Genomic DNA, 16,686 nt, shown 5'->3' with positions numbered 1-16,686 from the left:
ATAAAAGTACTCTAGCGTTAATTTTATACAGAGAATTTTTTTTTTACTGAAAATATTTTTTTCTGGTATTTTTCTAGTGATGTTTGCACTCGACAACTCTAAGATTCTAAAATATCAATACAATTCAGCAGTGATTATCCGCAATCCTTAAAAAAAAACTTCGGATAATTGATTAATGAAAACAAACAAAAACGTTTTTGGATCGCTGAGCTCAAATGTTAACCTAAAAATGCTAAAATGTGATTTGGAAATTTTTGCAACCAAAATGAGGAAATATTGATGTAAAGCATTTTTCAATGTAAATAGGCAATCAACCAATTGGGTCCTAAAATGAAGCTTAGATTGCTGATATTATTGTTTACAGCGATAAAGCTTATTTTTCTGAGTTCAATGACCCTTTGTACGACCACAAAGAGTTAAAAATCTATTCTAAAATCAATTTTGAAAAATTAACCTCGCGGTCCTTCTTGACAGAAAAGTTCCTACTTGACAGCTCGTTCCAAGGGGACCATAGTTGATCCATCGAAAAAAAATGTTGTCTTGTCATTATTTTTTTTGCATTAAAATGAAAAAAAGTGATCAGAAATGGTTTTTGATCGTGTTTTTTACCGTTGTACATAAAAATTGACATAGGGCTTTAGTACCCAATTAAATTTGACTATTTTTTTTATTTATTGTGCTATAACTTTTTTTTTAATTAGTTAATTTTAGAATTGTATGACCAATTCAGTTCTCCAAACATTGAATTTGAAATTTCTAAATTTTTACTTTAATAATTTTTAAATTTTTAGATTTTGTATTTTTTAACTTTAAAATTTTTAGATGTTTTTATTTTCAATTATAATATTTTTATTCCATCACATCTTTTTTTTCTAATTTTAATTTTTTTTTTGATATATTTTTTGGATTTCTAGATTAAAAAAAAAAAGAATTTTGTAATCTGATTTTTTAAATTCTTTTAATAATCTATGATAAAAAAAAATAATATTTTAAGATGTCTCAAATTTCAGATTTTTTGTTTTTGTTTTTTTTTACTTACTATCGAGAAATCTTGATCAAGTGCAATATTCATGTTTTGTTTTTTAAATTGTTGTTTTTTTTTATTCTAGAATATTGTTTTCTAATATAACAATTATTTATTTGTAAATTTTTAAATTGCGTATCAGGGTAGCTTTTTTATAAAAAGCATTTAAAATTTCTGTATTTTAAAAGTTTATTTTTGTTACTTTTAGATTTTTGTTAGTTTTAGATATTGTTTAAATTGACATTTTTACACTTTTCAATATTAATATTTTCTATAATATTTATTTTTGTAATCAAAAATCTTTGAATTTTCGCCTGCAAATATTTTTTGAAGTTTATGTCCCTCGACTCTGACCAAAGTCGAGTGAGGGGCGAAAATATGAAAATTTAAATCATAAGCCATGGTATTAACATTAGAATAAAAAAGTGTTTCAAAATGTCTGCTGCCTGCCCAATTGTTTTGGAATCATAAGTATGAACAATATTTGAAACGGCCTCATTGTTTTTTTTTTTGAATTTAATTTTTTTTGAATTTCAGAGTCTTGATTTATTATTTTTTTAAATTTTAGAATCTCTAAATTTAAAATGTTTAGGTTTTTTTGATTTCCAAAATTTTATGATCGAGTGCAATAATCAACAAGTTTGTTTATTAAAAATTAGGTTATATTAAAAATTAACGAGAATTATGTAGGTCTCTAGAAACGTATTTTGGCAGTAATTAAATAAATTGGGGTGCCAATAAATTGATTCATTCTATTTCCAAGATTCAGTAGGAATGAATATTCAGTAAATAAAAAAACACTAATATATACTTGTTTTAGGTCAGAGATGCAAGTGATGATGCAAAGGGGATTTCTCAATATTTTACACTATCAAAAATAACCAATCGGAAGTTACAATGAAACAATAAATTATATTATCATTCCTCGTGTACGTTAAATCAAATAATTAATTATTTAAATCTGTTCATCTTTTCGTTTGCGTCTGCTACATTTGCTCACACACAAACAATCAAATATGGTTTAAACGCTAAAGAGTTGGGTTTTGTTTGTTTTTTTTTGTATCATTCTTAATGTGTACGACAAGTGAATAAATGTAAGAAGGTGAAATTTATCTCTCTCTATCGCTGTTCTTTCCACAATGTACCTCTCTCCATGCTCTAGAAGTCAGTTCTGATTGTTAAATTCACACACTCTCTCTCATCTGGAACGGGGGTTTCCCCCCACGGGGTAGACAATCGTCCCTTCTTACGATCCGACGATGATGTTGTTGATCGGGATGTGTATCAGTTTGACGAAGAAACCGATAAATCCCATGATGCAGAAGCCGATCGCGGTCGCAATCGCAATCTTCTGGAACTCGCGCCGGTCGGGCTTGGTGCAGCGCTTGATCAGCCGGATCGAGTCCTTGGCGAAGGAACGGCCCGGCTCGTAGATCTTGGCAATCTGGTCCATGACTGTGGGAAGAGACAACAAGATTTATTTAGATTTAGTCTAATGACTTGGTTTAGTGTTGACGTGGATGAATTCAAGGCGAAGAATTTTCTCAGTGTTTTCGTTTGAAGATGTGGCAGTGAAAGTAGAAACTTAAATCCGTAATTTTTAGAGCTTATTCACAGAAATTTAAGAGTTTTTAATCACTTGCGCCGTGTTTAGATGGTAATAGTCATTGTTGAACAATTAATTTTAAGAAAAGTGACCGGAAATAGCATTTTTCTGCTCGTAATTAAATTTAGTTCAATTAACTTTGAAATGCAAATTTCTCGAAAACTTTGATGATTTCTAATAAAACTTCACAATAAACACATCAAACTCACCTTAACAAACGACAATAGCACGGGAAAGCACACAAAAATGCACAAATTTCACGGTAAATTTCGCGTTTTCCTCGGGAACTGCGACGCACGTCGACCGAACTTGGCTGCTGGTTGAAAATGTAATGAAATCGAGGAGGCGATGCCCGAAGGAGGTGGAGGAAAATCGCTCCACGTCCAAAGCCGATCAGCAACGTCACCCGTTGGGGCAAGGTTGCCAAATAGATTTTGTACATGTATGTACGGGCGTGCTGTAAAAGTCTGTGCATGTGTCATAAACACATTTTTTTTGGTTATTGATATATGGAAAATCATTCAAGAAACTTTTTTTCAAACCATTGCATCATTGCTAATTTTCGAGCTAAAGGTTTAGCTCAATAACTTCACATTCCGTCTTTACAAATGTATTTCCCGTTCTCGTTCAAATGTCTGTACATCTCATACAAAGTCTGCCACAGGCTCAATGTCTGCAAAACGCAAATGAAATTGTTCAAATGGCATCCCTGCGCCAAACCCAAAATGGCCGAATGCAAGGCAGGTGCATGCGAAAGGTAAGTGCGACGTTTAGTTGCATTAGTGTGAGAGAGTAAAAAAGTTTCAAAAATCCAAATTTCCTCCTTTAAGTCTCAACCGAAAGGCCAATGTCGTATCACCTTTCAAATATTGCTCCAAAATTGCCGTTATTTTACAAAACTGACCAAAATTGCCAAAATAACCAAACGACCAAATTGCCCAAAATGACCAAAACTCGACTTTTTTTTATTAGGTCCTGAAAACATATGAAAGACAATAGCTTATAGGACCTTTTCAAAAAAAACTCTGGAAAATAACCAAATTCACCAAAACATCCAAAATTACCAAAACGGCCGAAATAGCCAAAACGACCAAATTGATCAAAACGACCAAAGCGACCAAAATGGCCAAAACGACCAAATTGACAAAAACGACCTAACCAACCAAAATGGCCAAAATAACCAAAACGACCAAAATGACCAAAATAGCCAAAATAACCAAAACTACAAAAATGACCAAAATGAAAAAAATGACCAAATTCACCAAAACGATCAAAATGACCAATACGATCAAAATGACCAAAATGCCTAAAATGGCCAAAATAACCAAAACGACAAAAATGACTAAAATGACAAAAATGGCCAAAATGGCCAAAACGATCAAATTGACCAAAATGACCAAAACGACTAAAATGACCAAACTACCAAAATGGCCAAAATGACCAATTTTACCAAAACGACCAAAATGACCAAAATGGTCAAAATAACAAAATTGACCAAAATGGCCAAAACGACCAAAATGACTAAAATTACCAAAACGACCAAAATGGCCAAAATGACCAAATTCACCAAAATGACCAAAACGATCAAAATGACCAAATCGACCAAAATTACTAAAACCACCAAAATGGCCAAAATAACCAAAACGACCAAATTGACCAAAACGACCTAACCGACCAAAATGGCCAAAATAACCAAAATTTCCAAATTCACCAAAACGAGTAAAATTACCAACACGACCAAAATTACCAAATTCATCAAAACGATCAAAATGACCAAAACGATCAAAATGACCAAAATGGCCAAAAAAACCAAAACGACAAAAATGGCCAAAACGACCAAATCGATCAAATGGCCAAAATGACCAAAATGTCCAAAACGACTAAAATGGCCAAAATGACAAAATCAATCGAAATGGCTAAAATTACAAAATCGACTAAAATGGCCAAATCGACTAAAATGACAAAATCGACCAAAATGGCCAAAACAATCAAATTGATTAAAATGGCCAAACCAACCAAAATGGCAAAAATGACCAAACCGACCAAAAGGACCAAAATGACAAAATCGATTGAAATGTCTAAAATGGCCAAAATGACCAAAATGGTCAAAATGACCAAAATGGCCAAAATTACAAAAATAACTAAAAAGACCAAATTGGCCAAAACGACAAAAATGGCCAAAATGACCAAATTCACCAAAATGATTGATTTTTTAATTTTGATGTGATTATGATTTTTTACTTTAATGTTTAGAATTATTTATGTAAAATTTTTTAATTTGAGTTTTCTAATTTTTGATCTGTAAATTTTAAATTTCCAGAATGTTTGAATATAAAAAAAACGATTTTTTTTCAGGATAAGTTTCTCTAACAATTGGCACAAGTTACTGTTATTTAAAGTATTGTATTTAGTATGTATTATCGATAGATATTAATCAGCACAAAAGAACGCGCAGGCAAAAAAAAAAATCTTCCCCACTTATTTGTAAAACTCGTGCTCGGTTTCGTCCTTCTTGATGTTATTCTTGTAACCCTTCTCAAAGTCCTTGGCCAGCACGATATACCGGTTCTCGCGCACCGCGTGCATTCCCGCCTCCTGGCAGATGGCGTTAATGTCCGCACCGGAAATCTTGTCCGGCCTCGCAACATAATCCTCCAGATCGACATCCTCCGACAGGTTCATCTTGGCGGTGATGGTCGTGAAGATGAGTCGCTTCTGACGACGGTCGGGAAGGGGGAATTCGATTTTACGATCGAGACGACCCGGTCGAAGCAGGGCCGGATCCAGGGTGTCGGCACGGTTGGTGGCCATGATGACCTTGACGTTGGTGGTCTGATCGAATCCGTCCATCTGGTTGAGCAGCTCGAGCAGGATACGCTGGACTTCGCGATCGGCACCGGTTTGGGCGTCGAAACGCTTCGTGGCGATGGCGTCGATTTCGTCGATGAAGATGATTGCGGGTGAGTTCTCCTTGGCCAGACGGAACACGTCGCGCACCATTCGGGGACCTTCGCCGAGGTATTTCTGCACGAATTCCGAACCGACCACGCGGATGAAGGCGGCTGTCGTGTGATGGGCTACGGCCTTGGCCAGCATCGTCTTGCCACATCCGGGCGGACCGTACATGAGGACACCCCGTGGCGGGTCGATTCCGATCTGCTTGTACAGCTCAAAGTGGGTCAGCGGAAGTTCGACGGCTTCGCGGATTTCCTGCTTTTGCATGTCCATTCCTCCAATGTCCGAGTACTGGACTTCGGGTTTTTCGTCCGCCTGCAGCATCGAGATTGAGCTGTCCGCTTCCGGTGGCAGCACGTCGACGAGGGCATTGCTGTGCTTGTGCAGGGCCACACTGGCCGAAGGTTTCAGCAGCTCGCGGTCGATCGTGGAAAGGATGCGGACAAAGTAGTTCGAACCCGTGGTCGATCCGACGATTCCGTTGTTCTGGTCGACGGCCTCCAGGAACTGACCGATCACCAGCGGAACCGACTGGATGCGTTTGACCTCCTCCTGGGCGTGCAGATATTCCTTCTTCAGGTTCCGCTGCTCGTCCTTGATGTACTCTTCCTGCACCTCCAGAAACTCGAGCATCTTCTGCAACTTCTTGTACTTGGTGTACAGATCCTCCATGGATTCCTTAAGAAAAAGATAATTGTTTACGCCATTTTCAAACATGAGTCCAGCAGAAACACAAAACACTCACCTCATCCAGCGGAGTATCCTTCGACGAGGGACGGAACTCGGTCTCGTCCTTGTCCACGTTCAGTACCTCGGCCATGTTTTACTCAGTTCTTGTTCTTGAATGCGAAACGAATCGAATTTTAGTGAAATTCAGCGAAAATAGCACGAAATTACAAACCTTTTTGTCGCGAAATTGAATCGGCGTTGTGTGGCGTGAAAACTGAAAGATGACTTGCAACAGAACACGGTCAGCTGGATGTACTCAAAATCAAGTTCAAATCCACTCAAAATCAAGTTCGGGTCTCGAACTGAAAATGAGTGGTTTTCTGAACTTGATTTTGAGTGGATTTTTCACTCAAACGACAGTTCAAAAGCTGAACTGACGTTTGAGTAGTTTGGACTTGGCGAAAAAAAAAATCCGGTTGCTTGGGCTTGCTCAGTCATCTTTTTCCCTTTGTCAAGGTAAGTGATGTAAGTTAACGTCCGTGCTTCTAGTTCCCGGCTGAAAAGTGGTGGAACCTTCCGGCAAGAGGTAATTTCTTCCAGTGGAATTAGTGGACTATCGAGCCATCCGGCACGCTCCGACAGGAAAATAAAATAATGACTGGAAGTAGAGAATTGAAACCCCTGGACCATTTTTGCAGGTGCAAAACAGGTTGCCGCTTACGCCAGCTGGAAAAGTGGCCAACCGAATCATTCGGACCGTTTCGACTGATTAAGAACAACATTGCCTCTTTATCGAGGAAGAAATGTAAACAATCAAACCTCCCGGTCAGTTCCGACGGATGTGAAACAAGATTGCCACTTCCTTGGTCTGGGAAATCTTGTTTTGCACCTTCCAGAGTGGTCCGGAGGTTTCGATTGTATACTTTTTCCAGAAGTAGGGAGTGGCAATGTTGATTTTCATCTGGCGGAACTTTCCAGTATATTCAACTGTCTACTTTTCCGGAAGGAGGAAGTGATAATCTTGTTGTATTTCACGTAACGTTCCGGGTGTTGCAGAGGCCCACTTTCCCAGCTGGCGATAGTGGAAATCTAACTTACCACTTGCCGGAATGGATTGGGAGGTTCAATTATCAATTTTCTAGCTGGTGGAAGTGTTCTTGCTTTCCTTTCCGGAAGGTCTGAGAGCTGTGGTGGTCCACTTTTCCAGCTGAAAGAAGCGGCATTCTTATTTTTCTTTTGCCGGAATAGAATATTAGTTTTAATTTGATACCTTCCGGATTGTCCGGAAGGTGCATACTCAATGGGAGTAGGAAGTTAATACTTTGTTTTTGTATTCACCAGATTGCCCGATTCCTGATATCTATCATCATCGCCACAGTGGCCCAGACCTGCTTTAGGTCTCCCCCTTTAGATTTTGAATTCTCCAACGATGAACGGGACCTGTCTCCAACGATCGGTCAAGTAAGAGGAAGGTCCAGTGCAGTCCGTGCTGGAGGAATCGGAGACGCATCACAATAATGACCTGAGCCTGAAGAAGACCCACATACAGGTAGGTAAAACAATTATTAATTTTATGCAGAATAACATGTTGTCTTCCCCCATAGATAACTGCTCAAAAGAACGCGTACCTTCCCGTACCTGCTAAAGGATTCAAACTGTTATTCGGAGGCTTTCAAATTGACGCAGCAGAATCTGAACTTTCACCTGAACCATTATATCCGTACCGTTCGTTCAGAGTCGACGCTCACAGTCAAGTGTCCACCGGAGCCAACGGGTGATCCGAGCAGGTTTCTCACAAAGCTCGATGGATACGCTGAGTTGTGACCAGGTTGATAAACTTTAATAGGAGCCGCAGAACACGACCAACGTTGGGTTACGTTCCCCAGGGTAATAGGCGATCCGTCTGCCGGCTAGTCGGATGATTAGAATAGGCATAAAGTGCTGCACAAGTCCAAAATCCTTGCCGGAATATAGCAATGACGATCTAGTCCTCAAGTAATCCTAGACTATGGCCACTACCTTTGGGCGGCAACCTGCAGTCAAGTCCGGTCAGGTCGGTTATGCGACAAGCAACGCTGCAAGGAACCATCAGATAGACCAGATAGCTCGCCTTCGTCGTCTTCCACGAATATAAAGATCGGTGAAATTAACAAGGTCAAGTCAACGGTCAAGTTCTCGACACCTTCACGATAGCCGTAGTTCCGGTAAGCAGCCAACCGACCACAATCACAAATTTCTTCAAATCCTATTTATCTTCAAGGAAATCCCCCGCAAGGACAAACTCGACGATAAGCCCCGGAATCAGCCGCCGTCGTACAACTTGCTGATTGCGCACCCCACGCGGGAGCTAGCGGAGAGGCTGTCTCTGTGCCTTTCCAATGATTGCTATCTGAATAACAAGGTAACTCTAAGTGATGGCCAGACGGGCGAAGATTGACCTGTTTTATTACCTTTTCAGATGTCATCGATGTCGTAAATGTGTTCAAGAACCTCCACTCGAACCTACCTCCAACGCCGGCCAATCCGCAGGTAGTTCGGTAAGGAAAAATGTAATTCCTGAATCTGATAAAATACCCGGCCTGTTGCGAGCACCATACGGCGATTGCGCAAATTCTGCAAGACATCGGTACATCGAACAGTGAAACAGGCCGCGCCATCCCATAGTTGGACAAGCGCAAACAGCTCCGGCAAGAAAGAGCGCCCTCAAGAACTCCATGTTCTCCCAGCTGGCGGCCAAAAAGGCCAAACTAAGCGAGCACAACACATGGGAGGTGGAATGAAAAGCTGCGGCGGCGGCCGTCGCAACTACACACAACCTGTCCAAACCCCCGCGGAATACAACTCCGCCTTCACAACCGGATACGTTCCACTCGCGCCGAACATGACCGTCCCCCAGCAGATCCAGCGCATCGCCGAATCTTTCGCCAAACAATTGAACGAAGTGCGCGTGGACCCGGGCGCGTTTTGCATGAAAGCGCAGCATAATCCGAGGACGCGCCGGTCGCGAATTGGACGCGGAAGCCGGTGGTGAAGTGTTGGATGAGGGAGAAGCGCCGGTCCAATCAGCAGCGGAATACAAACCTCTTCCGGAATTTCGCAACCTAGTCTGCGCAGCAACAACAACAGCATTCTCATCCGATGACCACATGCAGCGACAGATACAGCAACAACATCAGCAACAATCTCAATCTGGGCTGTACTCTTCGTCATCAAACCTCCAAAGCAGTCGAGCCCACCGCTGAGCGGGTTACCATCCGCCCCACATTTCAGGATTGAACCCGAAAGCCTCGGCCTTTTCGGCACTTCCACCTTCGCAGAACCATCAATGAGGCAGCGCCGGGAAGCAAATTGCCCTCGTCGACCCAGTTCGGTAACTTGTTCCACCAAAATCAATCTCCCGGACCGCCACCCTCGGGATCACACCCTGCCGCAGCAGTCGCATGCAATCGTGGCGGAGGAATGTAGTAATTCAATATAAATGCGTCTGTGAATAAAACAAAAAAAAGCAAGATAATTGTTTCCTTAACCTTTATTTCCGAAATCAATCGTATTTAGTCATGAACAGGCTTTTTTAAGGCATTTAAAACCAAAAAAAAACGAAAAAAAACCCGGTTGTATCAAACTACTCATTTTGCAGTTCGAGCGCTAAACTTATTTATGAGTTTCAGCATTAAACTCATAAATGAATTCCTCCACGCATGGTCCAAAATGAGTGAATCGAACTTGATTTTGAGTACATCCAGCTGACCGTGAATGACAGCTACAAGCAGGGATGTCAAATGGTCGTTTGAAATGTCTGCAGAAGCGTGATTTTAAAGTCTGTGCTTATCTGTGCATTTTAAAAAATCTAAAATTTCTCTATAATTTTAATAGAAAGTAAACTCTTTTGTATGCTGCCTAATAAACAATCGACCCGTAAAAAATCTTAAGATCATTTTTCTGAAAAAAGAACATGATTTTCGCAATACCAAACAAAATTTCGACTCAAAATTATTTTGGCAAAATCTGTACATCAGCAGATGGCACCCCATGTTTGCTACCCAATTTTGAGTTCGTTGGCATCGCCGACCGAATTTCGAGTGTAGTTTTTTGACAGATGATTCGAAACATTTTCGAAGCAATTTGGTCGCGAATTTCAAAACCAAAACAGAAACCGTGAAAATTAGAATGATTGAGTTTTCCACCAAATTTTAAAGAAATTTAACATGAAGACGAATTTTGTTCCTCGGGTTAATCAAGTAAGTTTTAAAAACTCATCAATTCAAGCAATTTATTAGTATTTCCGTGCTTTTTCAGCTTGATTCCATCCAGTTGGACAACGAAATTGTCAACATTTTGAAGGAGCAAATTTACAATGTCATCCGGAACCTGCCGGTAAGAAAATGGAACCATATCAAGCTTTCCCCTCCATACCCACCTTCTTCCTCCCTTCAGCCCGGTCTCCTCAGCCGCTTTCAACCGGAAATCAACCTGCTGGCCAGTTCCGCCCTCTGGAATTTCTCAATCCGCCAGTCGTTCGCCACCTTCGGCCAGCAAATGCTCTCGATAACTTACGAAAAGGACCAACTCACCCCGGACAAGCTAAAGGCGCACTACTTCCTGACCGTGGCGCTGGCCTACCTCAAGGAGCTGGCCCAGTTCCGGCTGACAGGTTACACGACCCTCCAGCGCTGCATCACCACGCTCGAGAATTGTCTCACCTGTCTCAATTTCCTCAACTTTTTCCGCTTCCTTCGAACCGGCCGCAAACCGTCGCTCGTGGATTACGTGCTCCGGTTGGACCATCGGTCAATCGACGGGGCCAAACGGCGCACGATCGGCTACTCGTACATGACCCGGGAGCTGATTTGGGCCGGTTTCATGGAACTGCTCGGGTTTACCATTCCGATCGTGAATTATCATGCGCTGAAGCGAAGGCTGCGGAATCTGCTACGGTTGGAGGTGCGGCCACAGGAAGTGCAGCGGATTGTGCTGGGCGTGGAGAGTAAGTGCGTTTACTGCAATGAACGGGTCACGTTGCCGCATCATATGGGTTGTGGGCACGTGTTTTGCTATTATTGTTTGAAGGTGAGAATTTTTTTTAAATATTTTTGAATTTGTTTTTACGATTTTAAATTTTACAGGGAAATTTACTGGCCGATTCTGGGTTTCAGTGCAATGTTTGTGACTTCAAAAGTGGCGTTTTTGAACGAGTTGTTGCAGGTTGAGAAGGAAAACGTTTATTCTTGATTCAATTGCTACTAAATGGTGATTGGGATTTTAAATAAAAGAGTTATGTTTTGTTGAACTTTGTTGAATTATCGTTTGTTTTGCCTAAGGTTCTGCATTTAAAAAAATGAGATATAAATTTAATGCTGAAAAAACTATTATTGCTCCTTTTTCAGGATGTCGTTTAAGCAACCTTTGTTCCAGGAATGAAAAAACAAACACTTTTTGTACTTTTTTTAAATTGTTTTCAATTTTCCTATGTATCATATTTATTAGTTCGGGATTGCCTCAAAAGGCCGAAACTCAAAAGGCAGAATCTCGGAAGGCCGAAATTCAAAAGGCCGAATTTTGTCTTTTGCTCAGAAGGCAAAACGTCTTAAAAGACCGAATGTCTCGAAAGGCAGAATGATTATGGAATTCAGAATTTTATTCATATTATAACGATTTTCATTGATTATGATGTTCAAAGATACAGTAAACTAATAAACTATGATACTATTTGGAATTTTATGCGAAATAAGTACATATTGAGTACATTCAGTTTATCTTTACCGATCATTTTGTTACCATGCATACAAGTGAGTAGAGTAAAATGAATTAAAGCATTTCAAAAGTGTTTCAGTCTTGTTTATTGAATTAAGGTGACGATAATCGAAATTTTATCATTCGTCAGCAAGTATTTAAATGAATTCAAATAATTACAATTGTTTTTTGCGGCAAATAAATTAAAAATTTAAAAATTTAGTTAGCAGCAATGCTAGAAAGTTATGCCTTCTTTATTTCGAAAGCTATTTTTGTTATATAACTATGGTTTATAAAAATAATAAAAGCAAACCGCGCCCGAAAAGGCGGAAACGCATTCCAAACGAAGTTTGGAATGCGTTTCCGCCTTTTTGGGCGCTGTTTGCTTTATGGGATTTGGCCTTTTGAGCATTCAGCCTTTTGGGATTCGGCCTTATGAGAATTCTGCCATTCGATTAATTCTGCCTTTTGAATTTCGGCCTTTCGGGATTCGGCCTTTTGAGATTCGACCATTCGTAGGAGACCCATTAGTTCTTATTATTATTCAATACAACTACGCTTTCAAACTATTTTTGCAAAAACTTTCGTCGATTGTTTTTCTTGTTTGTACACTAGTTTTCTTAATATTCTAAAATGAATTCAGTTAATTTGTATTTAGCAACATAGCAATATTCTAAATATTCCAAATTACCAAATACCAGTTCGTTTTTCTAATCTAATCTAATCTAATCAGACCCTAGCGCAGCCAATCTTTCGAAGGGATCCTGGAGAGTGCCTTAGGTTAGATGACGCCTAGCACTCTTCTTGTCATTTATTAACATTTGTAGTGCGCCATTGCATCGAAATGCATTGAAACATCACAAGCGTTAAAGCGGCCAGGCCTACTGCGTAAAGCCGTATCGCAGAGATGACTCGTAATTGGGTTGAGTTTGAGCACAGAGTGTTCGAACAACAACACAATTCTGAATCGACAGGGGATGAAGAAGCGTGGGGACACACCACCATACGCTCCGAGATTTTTGGTTGTATTCGTTGGGAGCACCATGCTAAGAAGGTTTGGTACTCCGGTACCCTCTGGGATGGGACATTGTATTTCCACAATTGCCCTGGACACTATTTGCCGTGGTTATAGCGCCACAACTCGCTCTCTGTAACAGTATTCCTAATTCCAGTCCACGCTCACCAAGTCGGCATGGCCTAGTGGTTAGCATTTTTGCTTACCAATCCAAAGGACGGAGGATCGAACCCCGTCTCGAGCGACTTAGATTTTTCGTTCATATTCATCATTTCAAATTTATGTGTTCTTAACTTTCTCGTTGGGAGCAGATGGGAATCGAACCCAGAACCATTCGCATACAAAGCAAACACCGTAACCAGTCAGCCACGGCCGCTCCCCAGCCAAATACCAGTTCGTTTTTCAATGTTATAAAATTAAGTATTTGTGATATTTCTGCTCTTAAAAAAACTTAATTTCAAAATTTAAGTTTCGGAAAATAAGTGTTTTTATCCCTTTCAAAAGGTTATTCTGGATTCTACAATTTCGAAATTAATTTTATTATGAAGAGTACAAAACTTCACAAAAGTTTTCAAAATATCGCAAGTTAAAAATTTAGGGCCAATTTTTTTTTCCAAAATCTTCGAAAAAATTTACTATGCTATTAATTTGCTTTTTTTTTTTCGAGAATATGTGATTGATTGATGATTGAGTGATTGAAGATTAAAGCCATTTGCGATTGAAAATGTTGCGTCTATTTATGATTTTGAAATTTTATTTGAATTTTTTTAAAGATTTTTTCCAAAAAATAAATAAAAAGTTGATACCAGATTTTACAACATTCTCACCTCTACAAAAAATATTTTTTTAATTTCCTAAAACATATTAAAAATTGCGGAATTTTAGAGATTTATCTGATGTGAATGACTTAAAATAATCTGAAAATTCTTTTTAGAATTCTATAACTTTGAATTTTCATTTAAATTGGGTACTAAACTGCCCATGATCGCATAAATGTCCCATATGCGTTTTAATCACTTTTGAGTTATTGATACAGTTTGGTTCAAAATCGTGTGCTCTTTCAAAAGAGCATATAACATTCAGTACTTTGTTCTGGAAATCAGGAGGAAATCCAGTTTTTTCGTGAAAACTTAACACGTAGCCTTAAGTGTGGGACAACCTTCAAATGCGTTTTTCTCGGCTTGCTGTTTTTGCATATGGGACATTTATGTGAACATGGGCAGTAAAGCCCTATGTCAATTTTTATGTACAACGGTAAAAAACACGATTAAAAACCATTTCTAATCCTTTTTTTTTATTTTAATGAAAAAAAAAAATATTGACAAGACAACATTTCTTCGATTGTTAAACTATGGTCCCCTTGGAACGAGCTGTCAAGTAGGACTTTTTCTGTCAAGAAGGACCATGAAGTTAATTTATTAAAATTCAATTAAAAATCCATTTTAAATCCTTTGTGGTCGTTCAAAGGGTCATTGTACTCAGAAAAATAAGCTTTATCGTTATGAGCAATAATAACACAAATTTAAACTTCATTTTAGGACCCAATTGAAAAATCCAACGGAAAATATTCTTCTCATAACTATTATTTCTTAAGTAAAAATTTCCGGCTAAGCTAAAGTTTACATGTTTACATCTTATTTGCGGTTATAAAACAACTTGTTTGTTGAACAAATCCAGCAATGATTCTGTTCTAGGATAAAGACATGTCATAAAAAATATGCGCAACAAAAAAAAAAAAAAAACAAAAAAAAACTTAATACTTACTTAAAACTAAATGAGATTGAGACATACAAATTTCAGCATATTTATATGACCCAATCAAACCCTACAGACCCAAAACTAATAACTAAAAACTAATAAATAAAAACTAATAACTAAAAACTAAAAACTAAAAACTAAAAACTAAAAACTAAAAACTAAAAACTAAAAACTAAAAACTAAAAACTAAAAACTAAAAACTAAAAACTAAAAACTAAAAACTAAAAACTAAAAACTAAAAACTAAAAACTAAAAACTAAAAACTAAAAACTAAAAACTAAAAACTAAAACTAAAAACTAAAAACTAAAAACTAAAAACTAAAAACTAAAAACTAAAAACTAAAAACTAAAAACTAAAAACTAAAAACTAAAAACTAAAAACTAAAAACTAAAAACTAAAACTAAAAACTAAAAACTAAAAACTAAAAACTAAAAACTAAAAACTAAAAACTAAAACTAAAAACTAAAAACTAAAACTAAAAACTAAAAACTAAAAACTAAAAACTAAAAACTAAAAACTAAAAACTAAAAACTAAAAACTAAAAACTAAAAACTAAAAACTAAAACTAAAAACTAAAACTAAAACTAAAAACTAAAAACTAAAAACTAAAAACTAAAAACTAAAAACTAAAAACTAAAAACTAAAAACTAAAAACTAAAAACTAAAAACTAAAAACTAAAAACTAAAAACTAAAAACTAAAAACTAAAAACTAAAAACTAAAAACTAAAAACTAAAAACTAAAAACTAAAAACTAAAAACTAAAAACTAAAAACTAAAAACTAAAAACTAAAAACTAAAAACTAAAAACTAAAAACTAAAAACTAAAAACTAAAAACTAAAAACTAAAAACTAAAAACTAAAAACTAAAAACTAAAACTAAAAACTAAAAACTAAAAACTAAAAACTAAAAACTAAAAACTAAAAACTAAAAACTAAAAACTAAAAACTAAAAACTAAAAACTAAAAACTAAAAACTAAAAACTAAAAACTAAAAACTAAAAACTAAAAACTAAAAACTAAAAACTAAAAACTAAAAACTAAAAACTAAAAACTAAAAACTAAAAACTAAAAACTAAAAACTAAAAACTAAAAACTAGGTAACTGGTTTGTTGACTAGTTTGTTGACCTTATTCAGAAAAAAAAGTTTTTAATTTAATAACACAAAAGTCATTTTTTAGAAATTTAGAATTTAGATAATGGATAATTAGGACCATTTGAAAAGAAAGTGCATAAAATTGTGTCATTCGTCGCATCACCCCCACGGGGATGCTTCGGCTGTCATCTGCATACAATGTCACTGAAGCCTAAAAAGTACCAAAGTTTTGGTGTCTAGTGTCAAAATTATGGGGAGTAACATGACGAAAAGGGCGCAAAATCGAAAGGACGAAAATATTTTTTTTCTTTATTTTTGTTTCGTTAGTTAAAATGAAATTAAATGTGTACCATTATCCGGGGCAAATCGAGACACATGGGGTGAATTGAGAAGTGATTTTAGCAATGTTTTTGCACAATATTTGCATATTTTTTAATTTGTTTCAGTAGGAATAGACACAAAACAACAAAATTAGTTTCTAAATTTGAACTTTTATGTCTAAAAACAGCTGTTTTGGCTTTCTTGTCGAAAATTTACCATTACATTCAAACCACGGGGTACCATAGAAGTTGGTTTGTTTGACTCAAAAACATGCTTTTTTGTAAAGCCCCACAACGTGAGCCCCATAACGTCCCTAACAATGGGCTATGCCCGCTATGCCCTGTTCGTGGACTCGCTCTTAAGGTTTCCCAACAACATGGTTGAGCTCAACCGCCTCAAATTGAAGATTTAAATTAACATTATGATGATCTGTAAGTTCATTGGCCAAATAAGAAATTGCGGAAGACATTTCAGAGGATTTGAAAAAGACACCTGCTGGGAAGCTTTGCCTGA

At 37.4% G+C, this 16,686-nt stretch overlaps 3 protein-coding genes and 1 long non-coding RNA gene across 4 annotated transcripts; 2 read left to right on the top strand and 2 right to left on the bottom strand.

Annotated features, from left to right (window-relative positions):
- Positions 1–1,919: 1,919 nt before the first annotated feature.
- LOC6036714 (protein transport protein Sec61 subunit gamma) lies at positions 1,920–3,000 on the bottom strand. Its single transcript, XM_001846666.2, has 2 exons — positions 2,840–3,000; positions 1,920–2,479 (listed from the first exon to the last, which is right to left on the bottom strand). Exon 2 carries the CDS (start codon positions 2,475–2,477, stop codon positions 2,271–2,273), a length of 207 nt encoding a protein of 68 aa, XP_001846718.1. The 5' UTR covers positions 2,478–2,479; positions 2,840–3,000; the 3' UTR covers positions 1,920–2,270.
- Positions 3,001–5,017: 2,017 nt separating this feature from the next.
- Positions 5,018–6,549, bottom strand: LOC6036713 (26S proteasome regulatory subunit 6B). Its single transcript, XM_001846665.2, has 3 exons — positions 6,487–6,549; positions 6,331–6,424; positions 5,018–6,263 (listed from the first exon to the last, which is right to left on the bottom strand). Exons 2-3 carry the CDS (start codon positions 6,403–6,405, stop codon positions 5,109–5,111), a joined length of 1,230 nt encoding a protein of 409 aa, XP_001846717.2. The 5' UTR covers positions 6,406–6,424; positions 6,487–6,549; the 3' UTR covers positions 5,018–5,108.
- A 1,709-nt stretch (positions 6,550–8,258) lies between these two features.
- Positions 8,259–8,782, top strand: LOC119767621. The gene is made up of 3 exons (XR_005277623.1): positions 8,259–8,458; positions 8,515–8,655; positions 8,713–8,782. It is a non-coding gene; the product is annotated as an uncharacterized LOC119767621 (long non-coding RNA).
- A 1,648-nt stretch (positions 8,783–10,430) lies between these two features.
- LOC6036712 (peroxisome biogenesis factor 2) lies at positions 10,431–11,461 on the top strand. Its single transcript, XM_001846664.2, has 4 exons — positions 10,431–10,492; positions 10,551–10,628; positions 10,689–11,321; positions 11,378–11,461. Exons 1-4 carry the CDS (start codon positions 10,460–10,462, stop codon positions 11,459–11,461), a joined length of 828 nt encoding a protein of 275 aa, XP_001846716.2. The 5' UTR covers positions 10,431–10,459.
- The last annotated feature ends 5,225 nt before the right edge of the window (positions 11,462–16,686 follow it).

The sequence above is a fragment of the Culex quinquefasciatus genome, chromosome 2 (assembly GCF_015732765.1).
Source record: "Culex quinquefasciatus strain JHB chromosome 2, VPISU_Cqui_1.0_pri_paternal, whole genome shotgun sequence".
In the NCBI taxonomy this organism is placed as follows: Eukaryota; Metazoa; Arthropoda; class Insecta; order Diptera; family Culicidae; genus Culex; species Culex quinquefasciatus.
Note: the sequence above shows the minus strand (reverse complement) of the source record. Positions and strands in the feature narration are given on the sequence as shown.

Bases quoted from the DNA above. Each gene is read 5' to 3' on its own strand.
- LOC6036714 (XM_001846666.2), bottom strand. From the start codon at position 2,477: ATGGACCAGATTGCCAAGATCTACGAGCCGGGCCGTTCCTTCGCCAAG.
- LOC6036713 (XM_001846665.2), bottom strand. From the start codon at position 6,405: ATGGCCGAGGTACTGAACGTGGACAAGGACGAGACCGAGTTCCGTCCC. The intron at 6,264-6,330 runs GTGAGTGTTTTG...CTTTTTCTTAAG, and splicing joins AGGATACTCCGCTGGATGAG to GAATCCATGGAGGATCTGTA.
- LOC6036712 (XM_001846664.2), top strand. From the start codon at position 10,460: ATGAAGACGAATTTTGTTCCTCGGGTTAATCAA. The intron at 10,493-10,550 runs GTAAGTTTTAAA...GTGCTTTTTCAG, and splicing joins TTGTTCCTCGGGTTAATCAA to CTTGATTCCATCCAGTTGGA. The intron at 11,322-11,377 runs GTGAGAATTTTT...TAAATTTTACAG, and splicing joins TTTGCTATTATTGTTTGAAG to GGAAATTTACTGGCCGATTC.